The 17,658-nt window shown below is 40.5% G+C and overlaps 1 protein-coding gene across 1 annotated transcript; it reads left to right on the top strand.

The window, feature by feature from the left end:
• The first annotated feature begins 3,164 nt into the window (after positions 1 to 3,164).
• On the top strand, positions 3,165 to 11,544 carry LOC133961106 (vitellogenin-2-like). The gene is made up of 34 exons (XM_062396067.1): positions 3,165 to 3,252; positions 3,391 to 3,411; positions 3,621 to 3,772; positions 3,860 to 4,111; positions 4,188 to 4,349; positions 4,439 to 4,587; positions 4,661 to 4,811; positions 4,909 to 5,066; positions 5,144 to 5,309; positions 5,395 to 5,520; positions 5,608 to 5,826; positions 5,932 to 6,149; positions 6,253 to 6,350; positions 6,435 to 6,559; positions 6,746 to 6,847; positions 6,964 to 7,083; positions 7,183 to 7,369; positions 7,451 to 7,544; positions 7,635 to 7,820; positions 7,915 to 8,035; positions 8,117 to 8,330; positions 8,427 to 8,743; positions 8,830 to 8,874; positions 8,963 to 9,031; positions 9,118 to 9,324; positions 9,427 to 9,569; positions 9,696 to 9,834; positions 9,921 to 10,050; positions 10,134 to 10,317; positions 10,406 to 10,500; positions 10,620 to 10,714; positions 10,830 to 10,995; positions 11,085 to 11,246; positions 11,341 to 11,544. The coding sequence occupies exons 1-34, from the start codon at positions 3,213 to 3,215 to the stop codon at positions 11,451 to 11,453; spliced, it is 4,926 nt and encodes a 1,641-aa protein (XP_062252051.1). The 5' UTR covers positions 3,165 to 3,212; the 3' UTR covers positions 11,454 to 11,544.
• The last annotated feature ends 6,114 nt before the right edge of the window (positions 11,545 to 17,658 follow it).

Here is a 17,658-nt window from a genome sequence, read left to right on the forward strand (position 1 = left end):
CCCTCCCAACAACAGAGATCTCAGAAACGGCTGAGAATCCTACCCATTACTTAGACAGCTTTTCTCTGATCACCTGTGATCAGTTTAACAACATAATCTCAGGTTCTAAACCAACAACCTGTATCTTAGATCCCATTCCCACAAAATTACTTAAAGAAATTCTGCCCCTAATTGATAGTTCCTTACTTAACACAATCAATCTGTCATTATCATCAGGTTATGTACCACAGTCTTTTAAAATAGCAGTAATCAAACCCCTTCTCAAAAAACCCACTCTAGACCCAGAGGTTTTAGCCAATTACAGACCAATATCTAATCTCCCCTTCATGTCTAAAATCTTAGAAAAAGTGCCAGCCAATCAGCTGTGTGAGTTTCTCCAGGAAAATTATATATATGAAGACTTTCAGTCGGGGTTTAGAGCCAATCACAATACATTGATAGCCTTTGCAAAGTCACTAATGACCTTTTAATAGCCTCAGATCAGGGACTTGTGTCTGTCCTCGTTCTGTTAGATGTCAGGGCAGCATTCGACACAATTGACCATGACATTTTATTACAGAGACTAGAACAGTTAATTAGCATTAATGGAACCGCCCTTAACTGGTTTAAATCTTGTTTTTCTGATCACTCCCAATTCGTGCAAATTAATGATGAGTCATCTGTGCACACCAAAGTTAACCATGGTGTTCCACAGCGCTCTGTGCTCGGGAAGCATATATAATTTATTCTCATTATATATGCTTCCACTAGGAAGCATTCTCAGGACACACTCGGTAAATTTCCACTGTTATGCGGATGACACCCAGTTATACTTGTCAATAAAACCTGAACAAATAATCAATTAACTAAACTGCGAGCATGTCTCAAGGACATAAAAACCTGGATGACCCGCAATTTTCTCTTATTAAACTCAGACAAAACAGAGGTTATAATACTTTCAGTTCGGGAGGCAGACACAATCTGTTCGTTTAAGAGTAGGCTCAAAACCTTCCTTTTTGATAACGCATAAAGTTAGAGCTAATAAGTGCGGCAGAACGTAACTTGTTCTATTTTATGACACACAGAGCTTCTTTTTCCAGCTTCTCCTTCCTCTTCTCCATCCCTATCCCCCTTCCCCGGAATCCCTTTTCTTTATCACCCGCAGATCCAGGGCCTCTGTGGCCCCACCATGGATTGCAGTTTGTGGATCACGCACCATGGGTCGCGTTGGTGGATCAAGTGTGGCGGATTCTGTGTCATGTGGGCTGATCGTGGTGCTGGTGGCGGACCCTGTGTCGCGTTGGCATTGGGTACGGGCGGTGGACCAGTGGTGGGTCCTGGTGTGTCCTGGTGGGCGGCGGTGGATGGTGACTGAGGTCTGGAGTGGTGTCTGGTCTGGATGGTGGATTGTGGTCCTACTGGTTGCTGACCATGGACTGTGATTCCAGCGGGACTGCTTGGCATGTCATCTTGGGGTTGTCCTTCGGGATGTTTACCCTCATCAATGCTGATAAAAAAACTTTAATCTGGATGATGTTTTCCTACACGTGGCATCTATTGCACTTCTGTCCATCCTGGGAGATGGATCCCTCACATGTGGCTCTCTCTGAGGTTTCTACGTATTTTTACCCTGTTAAAAGAGTTTTTAGTAGTTTTTCCTTACCCTTGCTGAGGGTTAAGGACAGAGGATGTCACACCCTGTTAAAGCCCTATGAGACGAATTGTAATTTGTGAATATGGGCTATACAAATAAAATTTGATCGATTGATTGGATTTTACTATTTACTATTCGCATGCTGTATGATTGTCTGACCTTCCTTTCAAGGAATAAAGTATACTTAAAAGACTATTATCCTCGGATCTCTTTATTTCAGAAGTCTCACCAGTTCAAATTTCCATCACAATCTTGGTGTCAGAAGGGGGATCCCTTGTGTGACTTGTCTGGAGCCACGAACGGACAGTGACTGTTCATCCTGAGAGAAAAACATTCCAGCCTCTACCTCAGTGAAACACAAAGACGAGAGGGCTGATGTTGGGGTCCTCGGACAGTCACCAATGGGATCTCCACTTAAACAGAACTTTATTATCAACAAACTATTCTGCTGATTACTGAAGTCATACCAGGGCAGAGTGGTATTAAAAGATTACGGTCTAGGACCTTTGAAACCTTTTTTCAGCATTGTAGACTATTTTTCTCTAATCTCTTTATTTCACAAGGCTCACCAGGTCAAATTGCCATCAAACGAAAAAAATCAATAATTAATTTCTAAAATATTCAGATCATCGTCGATACAGCTATTAATCATAGAGAATAAAAAACTAGTAGAAATAAATAAAAAAGTGTCACTACCTTCTTAAGATATTATCTTTATTAAAATATTATCTTAATAAGGTCCAAGGTCCAATATGCTAAGATTTAAAATCCACTTTCAAAAGCAGCATATTCAATTACTAGTATCTAACCAGTGCCATGTACAATTTTACAATTGTAAGATATCTAGTTCATTCACTTAAAGAGCTGTGTGGACAATGATAGTTACAGACTCGGTTTTAAACTTATTTTTAATATGATTATTGAAAAGTTACCACATATTGGATTGTAACCAGGAAAGTCAAATGGACATGTATTGGAGCCTTTGGACCGTCAGAAGTTAAAAGAGAAAACTGAGAGGATGCCAAATTCACAGGTCAGATTGACATGTTGTTATAAGCCCAGAAACTGATATTTGTGCAACTGAAAACAATTCTGCAAAACAATTTTTATGGTAAAGTTTTCAGAATATTAGAATAATTAATGTGAGTTTAAGTCATTGGAGTCAGCATTTATGGAATAGAAATATGAAACATGTGAAATAATGTTTTGAAATATTTATACTGGTGCCTGGTTTTGTTTGTGGAATTATTGATTGTTGTATTCATGTATGGATAATTATGCATGATATAGTAGAAATAGTAGAATGAAAACAATCTGCTCCAAAAACATGTGTATATATAAATACATATATGAGTACACACATGGAGCTGATTGTGCAATACAAGTCAGTCAGGTTAGAACAACTTGCCATCTGTGACATTTTTCTTTTAACTTTGTTTTTCTAATCTAGCTTGTCAGGTCATAGTGACTTCAATGACAGGGAATATTTAGTTAATGATATATTCTGATGAGCACACCCTCAGCAAAAAGTGTCTTAAAAGGAAGTTTCGGATTTGCGAGTCACTCACATCCACCAGCCATGAAGGTGCTTGTGCTAGCTCTTGCTGTGGCCCTTGCAGGTATGGCAGTCTTTTTAATTTGAACTCCTTTTTCTGAAAATGTTGCTGTTTGTAAAACGTAATACTAACGCTTTTATGAAAATGAGATATAGTTCTACACTGATCAAAAATAACTCTCTTTTTAAAAAAATATTTCAGCGGCGAATCAGGTCAGCCTGGGTACGTATTCTTACTTCATATGAAATTATGCAATTATCAAATAATGAAAGATTGTAACGTTGAAAGGTAGTAAATTGCTGTCTCTGTCACTTCTGAGGTTCTACTGAAAGACAAATAGACTGAGGAAATATATTTTCCTGGCTGTTTGGACTCTTTTTAAAGGTTGAAGTAAATTCCTTCCAGTAATGATATTTCAATTCTTATTTCAGCCCCAGAATTTGCTCTTGGAAAGACCTACGTGTACAAATATGAAGCAGTTCTTATGGGAGGCTTGCCAGAGGAAGGACTGGCAAGGGCCGGACTAAAAGTCAGCAGCAGAGTTTTGATCCATGCTGCCGCTGCTGACATCTTCATGCTGAAGGTGAAGACCACTTGGATGTTTTTTTTAAATGTATATTTTTGTGTCCTATGTTCACATTTAAATTGAACCGTCACTTTTTCTTCACAGCTTGTAGACCCTGAAATCTTTGAGTACAGTGGTATCTGGCCAAAAGAGGCTTTCATCCCAGCCACCAAGCTCACCACGGCCCTGGCTGCTCAGCTTTTGACACCGATCAAGTTTGAGTATGCTAACGGTGTTGTCGGCAAGGTGTTTGCCCCGGCTGGCATCTCTGAGACAGTGCTGAATCTCCTCAGGGGAATTATTAACATCCTACAGCTGAACATCAAGAAGACCCAGAATGTGTACGAGCTGCAAGAGGTATGAATAACTCATTGTCGTGAAGTTTAACCAACAAAATGCTATGATACTCAAACTTCTGACTTCTGTGATCTAGCCTGGTGTTCAGGGTATCTGCAAGACCCACTATGTCATCAGTGAGGATGTGAAGGCTGAACGCATTCTTCTGACCAAGACCAAGGACCTGAACAATTGTCAGGAGAGAATCATCAAGGACATTGGCCTGGCTTACACCGAGAAATGTGTGGAGTGTGAAGCTGTAAGTGAATTTTCCCTGACTCTCCATACCATGATACAATGTGCTCCCAGTGCAGATGTTATCATATTCTTACGTGGTTGTCCATACAGAGAGGAACGACCCTGAAGGGAGCTGCTGCATTTAACTACGTCTTGAAGCCAGCACCCACCGGTGCTCTGATCCTGGAGGCAACTGCTACAGAGCTCATTCAGTTCTCTCCTTTCAGCATCTCGAATGGCGCTGCCCAGATGGAGGCTAAGTGTGTTGAAACCACTACTTAAAGCACAAAGTGTCACATAGCAGATTTATTGATTTCTTGTGTCTATTTTTAGGCAAATCCTGACCTTCGTGGATATTGAGAAGATCCCAGTGGAGCCCATCAAAGCTGCATATCTTCCCCGTGGATCCGTGCAGTATGAGTTTGGCAGCGAGCTTCTCCAGACACCCGTCCAGCTTCTGAGGATCAGCAATGCCGAGGCTCAGGTGTTTAAGAAAGCAATCCCTCTTTTAACCAGATTTTTACTAAATAAATCGTGTAGCAACATAGAAAAATAAGGGAAACGTTTATTTTTACTTCTAGATTGTTGAGACTCTGAACCACCTGGTGACCTACAATGTGGCCAAGGTCCATGAAGATGCCCCTCTGAAGTTTATTGAGCTCATCCAGCTGTTGCGTGTTGCCAGACTTGAGAGTATTGAGGCTCTCTGGACTCAGTTCAAAGCTAGACCCGATCACAGGTAACTTTCATTCAGAGAGGACCCATAAAACACAAATTTTAGGAATGGTTTAATAATACAGGGCTTTCCTTTCTTAGGCACTGGCTACTGAATGCTATCCCTGCTATTGGCACTCACACTGCTCTGAGGTTCATCAAGGAGAAGTTCCTGATTGGTGAGCTGACTATTGCTGAAGTTGCTCAAGCTCTGCTGGCATCTGTCCACATGGTGACAGCTGATCTGGAAGCCATCAAGCTTGTTGAGGTAAGTTGAGCTAAAAAGTGGTCCTGTCGGTTTTAAACAAAGTGAGAACATGGGCATGTAATTGATTATTTTCACCACTTCTCAGGGCCTGATTGGGAACCCCAACATCCAAGAAAACCCAATCCTGCGCGAGGTCGTCTTGCTGGGCTACGGTACTCTTGTTGCCAAATACTGTGTAGAGAATCCAATTTGCCCTGCCGAGCTTGTGAGGGTATGTATCGTTTTTTCTATTTGTTTTATGTAACTAAAATTCACTTACAGCATCAGAGAAACTAATGCCTATGTGTTCCTCCCACAGCCAATCCATGAACTTGCTGTCCAGGCTCTTGCCAAAGGAAAAGTTGAGGAGCTTATCGTCCTTCTGAAAGTTCTGGGTAATGCTGGACATCCTGCCAGCCTTAAACCAATTTTGAAGCTCCTGCCTGGCTTTGGAAGCGCTGCTGCTAATCTGCCACTCAGAGTTCAGGTTGATGCCGTTTTGGCGTTGAGGAACATTGCAAAGAGAGAGCCCAAGATGGTGAGACTGGATATTCCAACTCCTTCCATTGCTTATAGTGAATACATTTCAGGCCTGTCATGTTATGTGCAGTGTTGTCTAAAACATTTTTTTTCTGCGAATTAGATCCAAGATATTGCCATTCAGCTGTTCATGGGCAAGGCTCTGCATCCAGAGCTCCGTATGGTTTCTGCTATTGTGCTGTTTGAGACAAAGCTGCCCATGGGTCTGGTGACCACTCTTGCCGATGCCCTCTTGAAAGAAAAAAATCTACAAGTCGTTAGCTTTGTCTACTCTTACATGAAGGCCATGACCAAGAACACTGCCCCTGACTTCGCTTCTGTGTAAGAACCTCAGTAATACTACGGTTTCCAAATTCTTTATTTTAATTTAAACATCTTAGCACCTACGATCTTATATATGTATATTTTTACGTTCAACTTTCAGTGCTGCAGCCTGCAATGTTGCTGTGAAGATCCTCAGCCCCAAATTCGACAGACTGAGCTACCGCTTCAGCAGAGCTCTCTATGTAGATGCCTATCACAGTAAGTGAAGACCAGCTGAACAATTAACATAGCAGTTTTCATAGTAGAACATGCGACTTGATGGCTTGTGTCTTCTCCCTGCAGACCCCTTGGTGATGGGTGCTGCTGCCACTGCCTTCTATGTTAACGATGCTGCAACTCTTATGCCAAGAGCCATCGTGGCCAAAGCCCGCACCTACCTGGCTGGAGCCTACGCTGATGTTCTTGAGGTATCTGTCAAGTTCTTAGGTTTTTTGTTCCACTCTGGCCAAACTTGAAATGGCCTGGCATTCTATTAATGCCGTCTTTGTTAGAAATCTAACAATAAGACTATATCCTATGGCTGTTTCACAATTTATAATCCAGTGATAATTAAAAAAAACTTGTCCATCAAATGCTGCTTTTCTTGTGTCCAGGTTGGAGTGAGAGCTGAGGGAGTCCAGGAAGCCATTCTGAAAGTCCAGGAGGCTCCTGCCAATGTTGACAGAATCGCCAAGATGAAACAAGTTATGAAGGCTGTAAGTTCAGGGGAACATCCCAATCCCAAAAGTATTTACTTTTATGAGTAATCAAAGTTTCTTATGTTTGTTGAAGTTACAGTTGGAGATTTATTGTTGTATGTTTTTCCTTACAGCTCTCTGATTGGAGGGCTAATCCTACCAGCCAGCCCCTGGGCTCTCTGTACGTGAAATTATTTGGACAGGAAATTGCATTTGCCAACATCGACAAAGCTATTGTTGATAAGATCATTGAGGTAAAGCATAATTTATTGTTTTGTACTTCATGACTTCTGAATAATAATTGTATTTTAAACTTAAAACCTGGTGTCTAATGAGCGTTGTGGTTCTTCCAGCTGGCCACTGGACCTGCACTTCACAGTTATGGCAGGAAGGCTTTAGAAACTCTGCTGACTGGTTTTGCTCTGCATTATGCTAAACCAATGCTGGTTGCTGAGGTCCGTCGTATCATTCCCACTGCTGTTGGTCTGCCAATGGAGCTGAGTTTCTACACAGCTGCTGTGGCTGCTGCAACTGTTGAGTGTACGTACCATTGAGTGTAACCTTACTGATCTGAAATACTTATAATTTGTGCAGATTCTAAACATGTGTTGTTTTTTATAGTCCAAGCCATTGTGACACCAACTCTGCCTGAGAACTTCCAAGCTGCCCAGCTTCTGAAGTCTGACATCAACATAAGGGCTGCAATTGCTCCAAGGTAAACTGGCTATAGTTTACTCAAATGAGCTTCTTCTTACCTTAATTGTTGACGAGCAGAAAATGAAATATATCTTTCTGTCACTTGCAGTGTTTCCATGCACACCTACGCAGTTATGGGTGTGAATACTGCTCTTATCCAAGCCGTCCTGGTTTCAAGAGCCAGAGTTCACACAATTGTTCCTGGAAAGATTGAGGCAAGAATTGACATGATCAAGGGCAACTTCAAGCTTGAGTTGCTGCCTGTCCAGGGCATCGATAAGATTGCATCTGCAATGTATGTATTTTGGATTCCCTCCAAGTAAAATATGTAATCTACTATTGAAGTTTACTTTTCTCTTAACTATTTATTTCCTATTTATTTATCCTAGTGTTGAGACTTATGCTGTTGCAAGAAATGTGGAAGACCTCGCAGCTGCAAAGATCACACCAATGATTCCAGCCAAAGCCGCAGATCAGGTGTCAAGGGAGGAATCAATGGTTGATGACGTTGTGAGTTTGATTCAATGACAACCTTTTGCAACACAAAATCCTGCACTGTTTCAAACTCCTGTGTTGATCTTTGTTTTACAGTCAGTATCATCTGAATTCATTTCTCAACTGCCAAGAAAGCTTGTCAAGATATTGAAAATCCCCAAGGGCTTCGAGAAGAAAATGTGTGTCGCAATAGAAACCTTTGGAATAAAGGCATGCGCTGAGATTGAATCTCACAATGCTGCCTCCATCAAGGACTGTCCACTCTATGCCATCATTGGAAAACATGCTGTCTTGGTTGATGTTGCTCCAGGCAAGTGACAATAAAATACTGGTACAAATAATTATGCTAAAAAGTAGTTTGGAAAGTAGCTCAAATGTAATTTACAATTTATTTATTTAATTGCAGCCGCTGGACCAGTTGTCGAGAAGATAGAAATCGAGATTCAGCTTGGAGAAAAAGCCGCAGAAAAGATCCTCAAAGTGATTAATATGAGCGAGGAGGAGGAGATTCCTGAGAACAAGAACATCCTGATGAAACTCAAGAAAATCTTGGTTCCTGGTCTGAAGAACAGGACAGCATCCTCCAGCTCCAGCAGCTCACGTTCAAGCGCATCCTTGTCTTCCTCAAGCTCAAAGGCACTGAGCAGCAGCTCCTCCAGCTCCTCTTCAAGCAGTCGTTCATCTCGCCAGTCCATCATCAGCAGTTCTAGCTCCATGTCCAAGGTGAAATACAACTTCTCCTCTGATACATAATAGTAGTAGAATCGAAAACCATATGCAGGAGTTATTCTTCTTTTTTTCTATTGCAGCAAAAACTGTCTGAGATGAAGTTTACCAAGAGCCACATCCACCAGGTAATTATCAGAACGTGCTGTAAGGTGCATGACCCTGCCACACCATTTACAGTGTTTGAGAGGGCTAAATATATGTCTTTGTTTCCAGCATGGCCTCTCCACAGCCCGTGCAAACAGCAAGAGCAGTGCCTACAGCATTGAAGCTATTTACAATAAGGTAAGTTAGTCAACATGACAATCTCAGGTTTTTAGTTGGGGTAAAAATCAAAACTTTCATTAACAATCTCTTTTTTACACTTTCAGGCAAAGTACCTGGCTAATGCTATTAAACCTGCCGTGATTGTTCTCATTCGTGCCGTGAGAGTCGACCACAAGGTTCAGGGATACCAGATTGCTGCTTACTTTGACAAAGCCACTGCCAGACTCCAGGTTATCGTTGCCAACCTGGCTGAGAATGACCACTACAGAATCTGTGCTGACGGTGTGTTGCTCAGCAACCACAAGCTCATGGTAAAAACTTTGGTTTTGGTGACACGAATTGTATAAGTAATAATTATTAGAAATTTGTGCGGAAATGTTGAGATTTCCCTCTGGTTTGAATTTCTCTTATAGGCCAAGATCGCCTGGGGCCTTGAATGCAGGGAGTATGAGACTGAGATCACAGCTGAAACTGGTCTTGTGGGTAAACAGCCTGCTTTCCGCCTGAAGCTGACCTGGGACAAACTTCCAAAGAACATGCAGCGCTACGCAAAGGAGTAATGTCCCTAACCATTCCTGCAGATCATTTTCTAAGACACCTGTCTAAGAGCTATAAATGTGTCAATACTAATTTAGACCTTTACTCATAGACTAAAAACCCCTGTATCTTTTTGTCTGTCTAGCCTCTCTGAGTACATTACCCGTATTGCTCGCGAAGCCGGAATCAGCCTGTCGAAGGTCAAGAATGATCCTAAGCAGCTGAAACTGACTGTGGCTGTTGCATCTGAATCAAGTCTGAATATTATTTTGAAGACACCAAAGGTGTGGTTTTCTTCCCTATTATAATTAACACAGAGAAAATGTATGTGTTTCACCTTGTCAACCAGATTGCTTTGTTCTTTTTACAGAAGACCATTTACAAGCTCGGAGTGGCTATCCCCATTTCTCTGCCAGTGGGGGAAACTGCAGTTGAGCTTGAACCATACCAGAAGAACTGGGCTGATAAGATCATGTACATGCTCACCAAGGCTCAAGCAGGTGAAAACATTAAAAAGGGACAGAATATCTGCTCATTCAGACTTCTCTGTATGTAGCTAACTTACATTTTTCTTTCACTCCAGCTGAGTGCACCATGACCAAGGACACAGTGATCACATTCAACAGCAGGACATACAAGAACGAGATGCCTCACTCATGCTACCAGGTTCTGGCTCAGGATTGCACCCCAGAACTCAAATTTCTAGTTCTGCTGAAGAGAGATCAAAGTCAGGAGCAGAACGAGATCAATGTGAAGATTGCAAACCTGTACGGACAACCAGTATTTATATGAAACTTAAGGCAATTTCCCCAAAACTATAACACCTTGAATTCATATCCATTTGTTTTTCAACAGTGATGTCGACATGTATCCAAGGGACAACGCCATTGTGGTGAAGGTTAACGGAGTAGAAATCCCCATGGACAGCCTGCCTTATCAGCATCCCACAGGTTTCTTGTTTTTCTTTTACATTGAATTTAACTATCACGTTTAAATAATTCAATTTGTTTAAGGTGTAAGAAAACACACATGTATTTATAATATTCACACTTATTTGTATTCATTTCAGGCATTATTCAGATCAGACAGAAAGATGAGGGTATTGCTCTCCATGCTCCCAGCCATGGTCTTCAGGAGGTCTTCCTCAGTCTGAACACACTGAATGTGAGTTAACTGGATTGTGTGACTTTTCTAGATTTAAACTTTTACCAGCATGCATTGTGGTCACGGGGCAGTTTAAGTTATAGTTCCACAAAACACTGGAACGTTTTTTCTTCAGGTCAAAGTTGTGGACTGGATGAGAGGCCAGACTTGTGGACTTTGTGGAAAGGCTGATGGGGAAACCAGACAAGAGTACCGCACACCCAACGAGCGCCTGATAAAGAATGCAACTAGTTATGCTCATTCCTGGGTTCTACCTGGAAAAAGCTGTCGTGATGCCTCTGGTAATACTTGAAGCACCAATTTGAATCAGACCGGAAAAAAAAAATATATATGCACTGTGCTTATCTTTATCTTATTCACCCTTTTCCAGAGTGCTACATGAAGCTTGCATCTGTGAAGTTGGAGAATCAGATGACCCTCCTCGGTCAGGAGTCCAAATGCTACTCTGTGGAGCCTGTGCTGCGCTGCCTGCCTGGCTGCATGCCAGTGAGGACCACCACTGTCAATGTTGGCTTCCACTGCCTTCCCTCAGGTGAGTCTGCAAGAAATCACAGCAAGTTCACAAAAGCCTCATTAATTGAACAACTTCCTTGAGCCTAACTGTTTGATCCTGTCCACTGTTGCAGATTCTAGCGTGGACAGCTCTGAGGGTCTGAGCAGTATCTACCAGAAGAGCACTGACGTACAGGAAGAGGCAGAGGCTCACCTAGCCTGTCGTTGCACCGCTCAATGTGCTTGATGCAAACACCTTCAGGAATTCAATGTGGTTTGTCAATTTTGTGGAAGTATTCTTGATCTGTATCATAAATAAATGGCAGATACATACTAAATATGAATTGTCTGAGACTTATTACAACTACAGCTGGTCTATACAACTACAAAAATTGTATACCAAGAGATCGTCCACCCCTGATCATTCACTTTGAAGTAAGGAAGACACAGCCTGAATGTGGCCCCATATGAATATTCTATCCTTTCTTTGACTCATTTACTTTACACATTTTTAAGACTCATGAATATCTACTTTCAAAGTCATTGCGTTTTATTACTCCTGTCAAAGCATTGGTCATAGAATGGAGCAAACCTTATTCATAAAGGGGATAGCAGTTGCGATTTTAAATTGGAGATTGTCTTCAGTTCCACTTCAGAACACTAATTTGTCAATAACTAGATACAACTAGCAGCCAGTAGTAATGGGCGTTACAGTTCTTTCAAGGTCTTATGGCTCCGTTTCTCTTTCAAACTAGATATACCACCATTATCATTTATTCTTGTATGTGTGGTTTAGCAGCACTAAATTACTGGTATTGCCAGACCTCATGTCAATAATCTACATTACATAAGAAGACTCCACTTTAAATACACCCTCTATGTGGGAAATGTGTTATGCAAATGAAGTTGCCATATATGGAGCGACGCCTGCGAGCTAAAGGCCTCAACGCCTCAGTATGCTTCTCCGAGTCCGTTGCGGACTGACGGACGGACAGATCGGACGGACACTATTTGATTTATAGTTCTACGAGCCTTTTTGTTGTGAAAACAATTCACCGCCAGAACAGTAGTTGGCCCAACGGAAGTCGAGCTAAGAGAAGCCTACCTCATGAGGTATAAAGAAGAAGTCCACGCTTGTTTATTTACATCCCCCCGGCTCCTCACACACAGTGAACGATGACAACTAACAGAAAAAGGATGTTGATGACGCAACAGTTTTTGCTGAATAAAGTGACACCCAGCGGATCAAAATGCTTATGTTATCGTGTCTTAGCGCAGCAGTACCCCGGTCTTGTTTCCAAACTGCGTTGCTAATTCAACAGCTTGAAGCTACACGGAGGCAGCTGTCTTCCCCCCAGCTTCCACACACAGTCAGCACGGACACCAGATACTAACTACTACCAAGTTGCTTCTAACCTGACGGTGTTTGAAAAACAGTGTCATGAGAGCCGTGGGATTAAAGTCAGCTTTTGTGCTGTTCCCACTGCAGTTAGCATGGTGGCTAGCCCACTATCCCCGTTATCAAAGTTCGTTATAACCTTATGTGACCGTACACACATGCCGTAAGTGCTCTAACCAGCCATGGTCAGCCGGACAACGCCGCTAGCTTAACACACTTGTCACATTAATCAAAGAGTTGTAGTTGTGATTTAGGTTTATTGTGATTTAGGGAATGAAACAGGAAGTTTGAGGTCCGGAAATGATGCTGGCGTTAGCGGACCAATCACAGCCAAGGGATATCCGTTGGTCTCCGCCATGCCGACGTGTAGTAAGAAAAATCAGAGCTGCACGAAAAGCTCTCCCAGGAGCCCTGGAGAGGGCGTTCCATGGCGGAGAAGGCAGTCCTATCTGTCCGTGTCCGTCAAAACAGAGAAGCATACATTGGCCTCTAGTTGCGGCAGCCAACTTGAGCTGCGCGGCTCAAGTCATGTGACATACGTCATGTGACATACCTCATCCTCCACAATCATCGATAACACACACCCACCATATTAGGTGGTCTAATTAAGAAGAGACAAAATTCCCATCACTCTCTTTGCTTGCCCCACTGCTGCGTTAGTATTTCTGCCAGTTGCTCTAGCCCCCTCCACCACCCCAACATCTACCTGCAGGCTCCGACGGGGGGGGTTACAAGTATTTGCTCATCGCTCCCATAATATTTATGTAATCATATCGGGGGAGAGAGTAAGTCGGAGCCTAGAGGCCAAACACTAACCTGTTCTACTGTTGTAATAAACATTTGAAGGTGAGTTGTCTGACTGAAATGCAGTTAATGCATGAGTGTCTGTTTGACTGTGGGGTAGGCTCACACACACACACACACACACACACACACACACACACACACACACACACACACACACACACACACACACACACTCATTTCATGAAAACGCTGCCATTTTAACAGGTTTAAGGTTATTTAAAAGTTTCCCTATAGCAGGAACAGCCCAACACAGCCATCTCACAATTTGGCCTACCAGCCACCCATCAGCCAACTCAACCAATCAATCAATCAAATTGACATTAATTTACATGTATATATAAGATTTGGTGCCATCTAGTGGTTATTATTTTGAGTGGGAGCCCTGTTTTGGTGGTAAGTAGAATGTCTCTTAATTGGATTTGAGTCCCTACAATGTCTTAATGTTTACTGCAATATTACAATTATGAAATCAATATTATATATTGTTAGTTTTTCTTACATTACATTATGCATTTTTTTTACTTTTATGTAAATTGTTGCTGTTATGTGGTGCTATTTATTTATTTGAAAAATATTTGTAAAAAGACAAGTATAAACAAACAAAACATTATTCTTGATTATTCGCAGTGGGAAGACGTGGCGCTTACAGTGGTTGCCAAAGCAAACACCAGGAGTTGACATAGATACACACAACACGAATATGCACAAAACACATACACACACTTACAAATGTGACATAAAAGGTTTAATGTTAAGTGTTTATTTTTCAAGATGTTTTTGTTAATATTACTTATACATGTATACAGTTTATTTATTAACTGTATATGTACTGTATATATTACTAATTATACTAATATTACTTTTATTTTTATTTGTTTAATTGAAAATACTATCTTGCTGTTTCTTTAGATTACTGTTAATTTATATTTTAGGAATGTAGTTTATTTTGTATGTATGGTACATTAAAAACTCGTCAAACCCCAACGCATTGTGTGATTGTGTGAACTGCTGAAACCATTTGCTGCTGGAATTGTTTGCTGAATTTTATATATAAATTAAATAATTGATTTAGCCCTTTTCTTTTACAGTGTGTCTATCATTTCTATACAGTTATAAAACATTTTAAAATTTAAATTCAAGTAGAAGGTAGATTTGTTTTTATTCATCACTATTACAGAGCACATTAAGATTAACAGTATGTACAAACAACTCTTTACATAGCGGAAATAAAAACACGAAGCTATAAGAAAAAAGCAAAGTTAAAAAATCCATATCAAATTGATCAAATACACAATTGGCATATATACTGTTAAATGTGCCCTCGCCATACTAAGCTGTCCAAAATGTGTTTAACTTTAAAGAACAGTTTTCTTTCTTTAACAATATCTCCTATGTCCCGCATTGAGTGCATTTATCAGACAGAGATTCGAAATGAGTTGACATATGTTACATTTCAGTAAGACATGCGCATGCTTCTGCGTTTTCAGGGACACGCAAGTGCAAGAGCCATTGCGTGCCCCTTGCGTACTTGCGTACCCCTTCTTGCGTTCTTTGCAAGAAGGGGTACGCAAGCACAATATCGCCAAATTTTCCTAGAGCGTTTGGCAGAAGAGATTTGAAAGTATGACCACATGAATAACGGAAAATGGGACAAATTTGTCCGCCAGAAAAAGGCTATGAGGAGCAGCAGTGGTGATGTAGACAAACAGTCGACAACGACTGCCACACAAAAAGAAGGCGTCTCTAAGGTCGTCTTCGACCAAAAACATTACTCCGCCTAGTGTTCTGGCGGTGAATTGCTTTGCAACAAGCTCAACCATAAATTAAAACGAGGTCCGTCGACACAACTGCGTGAAAAGCTGCAGTAGCAGTTGGAGAAGCATGCACCGGCCTTTAGGTTTCACCCATTCATGAAGTATATATGTCTTATGCTATATATCAAGGGGGTTCACATTTTAAATATCTTGGCGGGCATTGTGTTTCCAAATCCAATATTGGCGCAAGAAGAAAAAGATACAGTAAGAGTCAATGTATTGATTCCAATCAAACTGGGATTTTTGAGAGTGTGAGTAAAAACATTTTCAGGTTTTCCCAATGAATTTGCTTTGCGCTGGTACACTTCCATTGATACTGCCATATTTCTCAGATTATCTCGTTCGGCCTTCTTCCATTTCGTTTGAATGTGTTAAGTGGAATGTGTTTAAGATTTGACAAAATTTACTTTTTTGTCTTTTATATTTCAAAGCTTTTATCAAGCATATAGCAGTTTTTAACTAAATATCATGGGACACTTCTTCCTAGAGCTGTACAGTCCTGGAATTGAATATCCATTTTAATTTGGTGTCCATTTAACTCATGTGTTATCAACTTTTATTAATTTGTCCATATGGGGATTAAATGCATTTTTTCAATTGTTTTAGAATATGATGGTTTGCAAAGATATATCTTTTGCCTATGCTGCAGAACTATCATCTCTAAGAGAAGGTATAAGACACGTCACTCTTTGACTTTAACTGCAGTGTCTTAATATGAACCCTAGGTGACCTATTACCTTAAAAACATTTTATAATATTCCATTTAATGGTTGTATTTGGTCAATCCCCTGCCTGTAAAATAGGTAACTGAATGTATGTATTTCAAATGCTTGAGCTGAGATAAATAAAGTAATTAGGTTTATCTATATGTGCAGGCACGTGCACAGATAGACCCCTAGTGGTGCTCAAGCACTGGCCCCTTTGGCCTGGATGAGAAAAGTGCCCTTCTGCTGGAGCCCAATTTTTTCTTCATTCATCAATATTTAAGATTAAAAATTACTCTCTCTGTCATCAATTGATGATTGCTGGTTGTACATCAAATTGCCCTTGAAGGATATGAATGATTTTCTTTTTTTTAAAGTATAGTAAATCATCTAGTATCTAAAAGCCAAAAATATAAAACTTTTAAGTTAGGCTGTCAAATATATGTAGTAATGTAGGAAATAACGCATGACGTTTGTCATGTTTAATGAAGAAAGAGAGGGAGAGAGATACAGACAGACAGACAGACAGACAGACAGACAGACAGACAGACAGACAGACAGACAGACAGACAGACAGACAGACAGACAGACAGACAGACAGAAAGATAATTTAAAGGCAGTTTTACTGTTCTACAAATTAGACAAGTTCACTAGTTTTGTTTGATTTAAAATTGTAATTATGAAATGAAAGGTAGGTCTTCAGTTGAGCTACATGACAGTCTGGTGAGGTATATTGTGGTATATTACTAGTGTAATGCTGCTTATGCTTCAACTCTGTCAGAAAACAGTTACAAAAATGTGCGTGTACTGTGTTGTCAGCTTAATAGAGATTATGTAAGTCACTCTTGATAATTATGCACAACATTAATTTATCTTATTTACAAAATTTGCAGCATAATGCCAAGAAAAGAGAGACTCCAAAAGCAGAAGGACAGGGTACTGCAGCAAGCAGCTCAGGGTAGCAGCTCTCTTTTATCTTGGATCAGGCCATCAACTTGAAAACAGATGAGGGAGAATCAATAACCCTACCTGGTCCAGAGGAGCCCATCACATCACTAACCCTAACATAAAAATATTATTTGGTTATTCAATATTGCCTTGTTTTGTCTGTTTTTGCCTGTTATTCATTTATTTATTCAAATTGATAATTTAAGTTTGTTAACAAAAATAAATATATAAGTTGAAAATATCCTACTGTGTTTTTTATTTATTTATTATTATTCGTTTTTTAATTTCATAAACAATTTTGGCGATGGGTGCCCTTTTTTTGGTTTGAGCACCTGCCCCCCAAAATGTCTGTGCAGGTGCCTGTCATTGTGTCTTCCTTCATTTCTATTTATACAAATAGTACCAAGTTGATAAATCTTTTGTCATGTTGACATCATTCTTTGTCATGCAGATAATTATATGGTTGAATGACTCTTACGCACATGGATCTTGTAACCTGCTAATTGACCATATTGTTTAAATATTGCATCACCTTGTTTAAAGAAGGTGTTGGTTGACCTTCATCTGAGAGCACGTACTGCATGTAACAGGCTGATTTATGCTCTCTGACAATTTATTAATAACTCCCCTGAAATATGTTTTTCTGATTTATTGAGTCAGTGGTTAGCAGAATAGTAGTTAGCATGCGCAACCTTGTCTTGAACAGCTGTCCAGGTTAAAAGTATTTCATAATTATTTATTATTTATTGTGTCATGTAAAACACATCTAAGGGGCGTTCT

Source organism: Platichthys flesus, chromosome 9, assembly GCF_949316205.1.
Source record: "Platichthys flesus chromosome 9, fPlaFle2.1, whole genome shotgun sequence".
In the NCBI taxonomy this organism is placed as follows: domain Eukaryota; kingdom Metazoa; phylum Chordata; class Actinopteri; order Pleuronectiformes; family Pleuronectidae; genus Platichthys; species Platichthys flesus.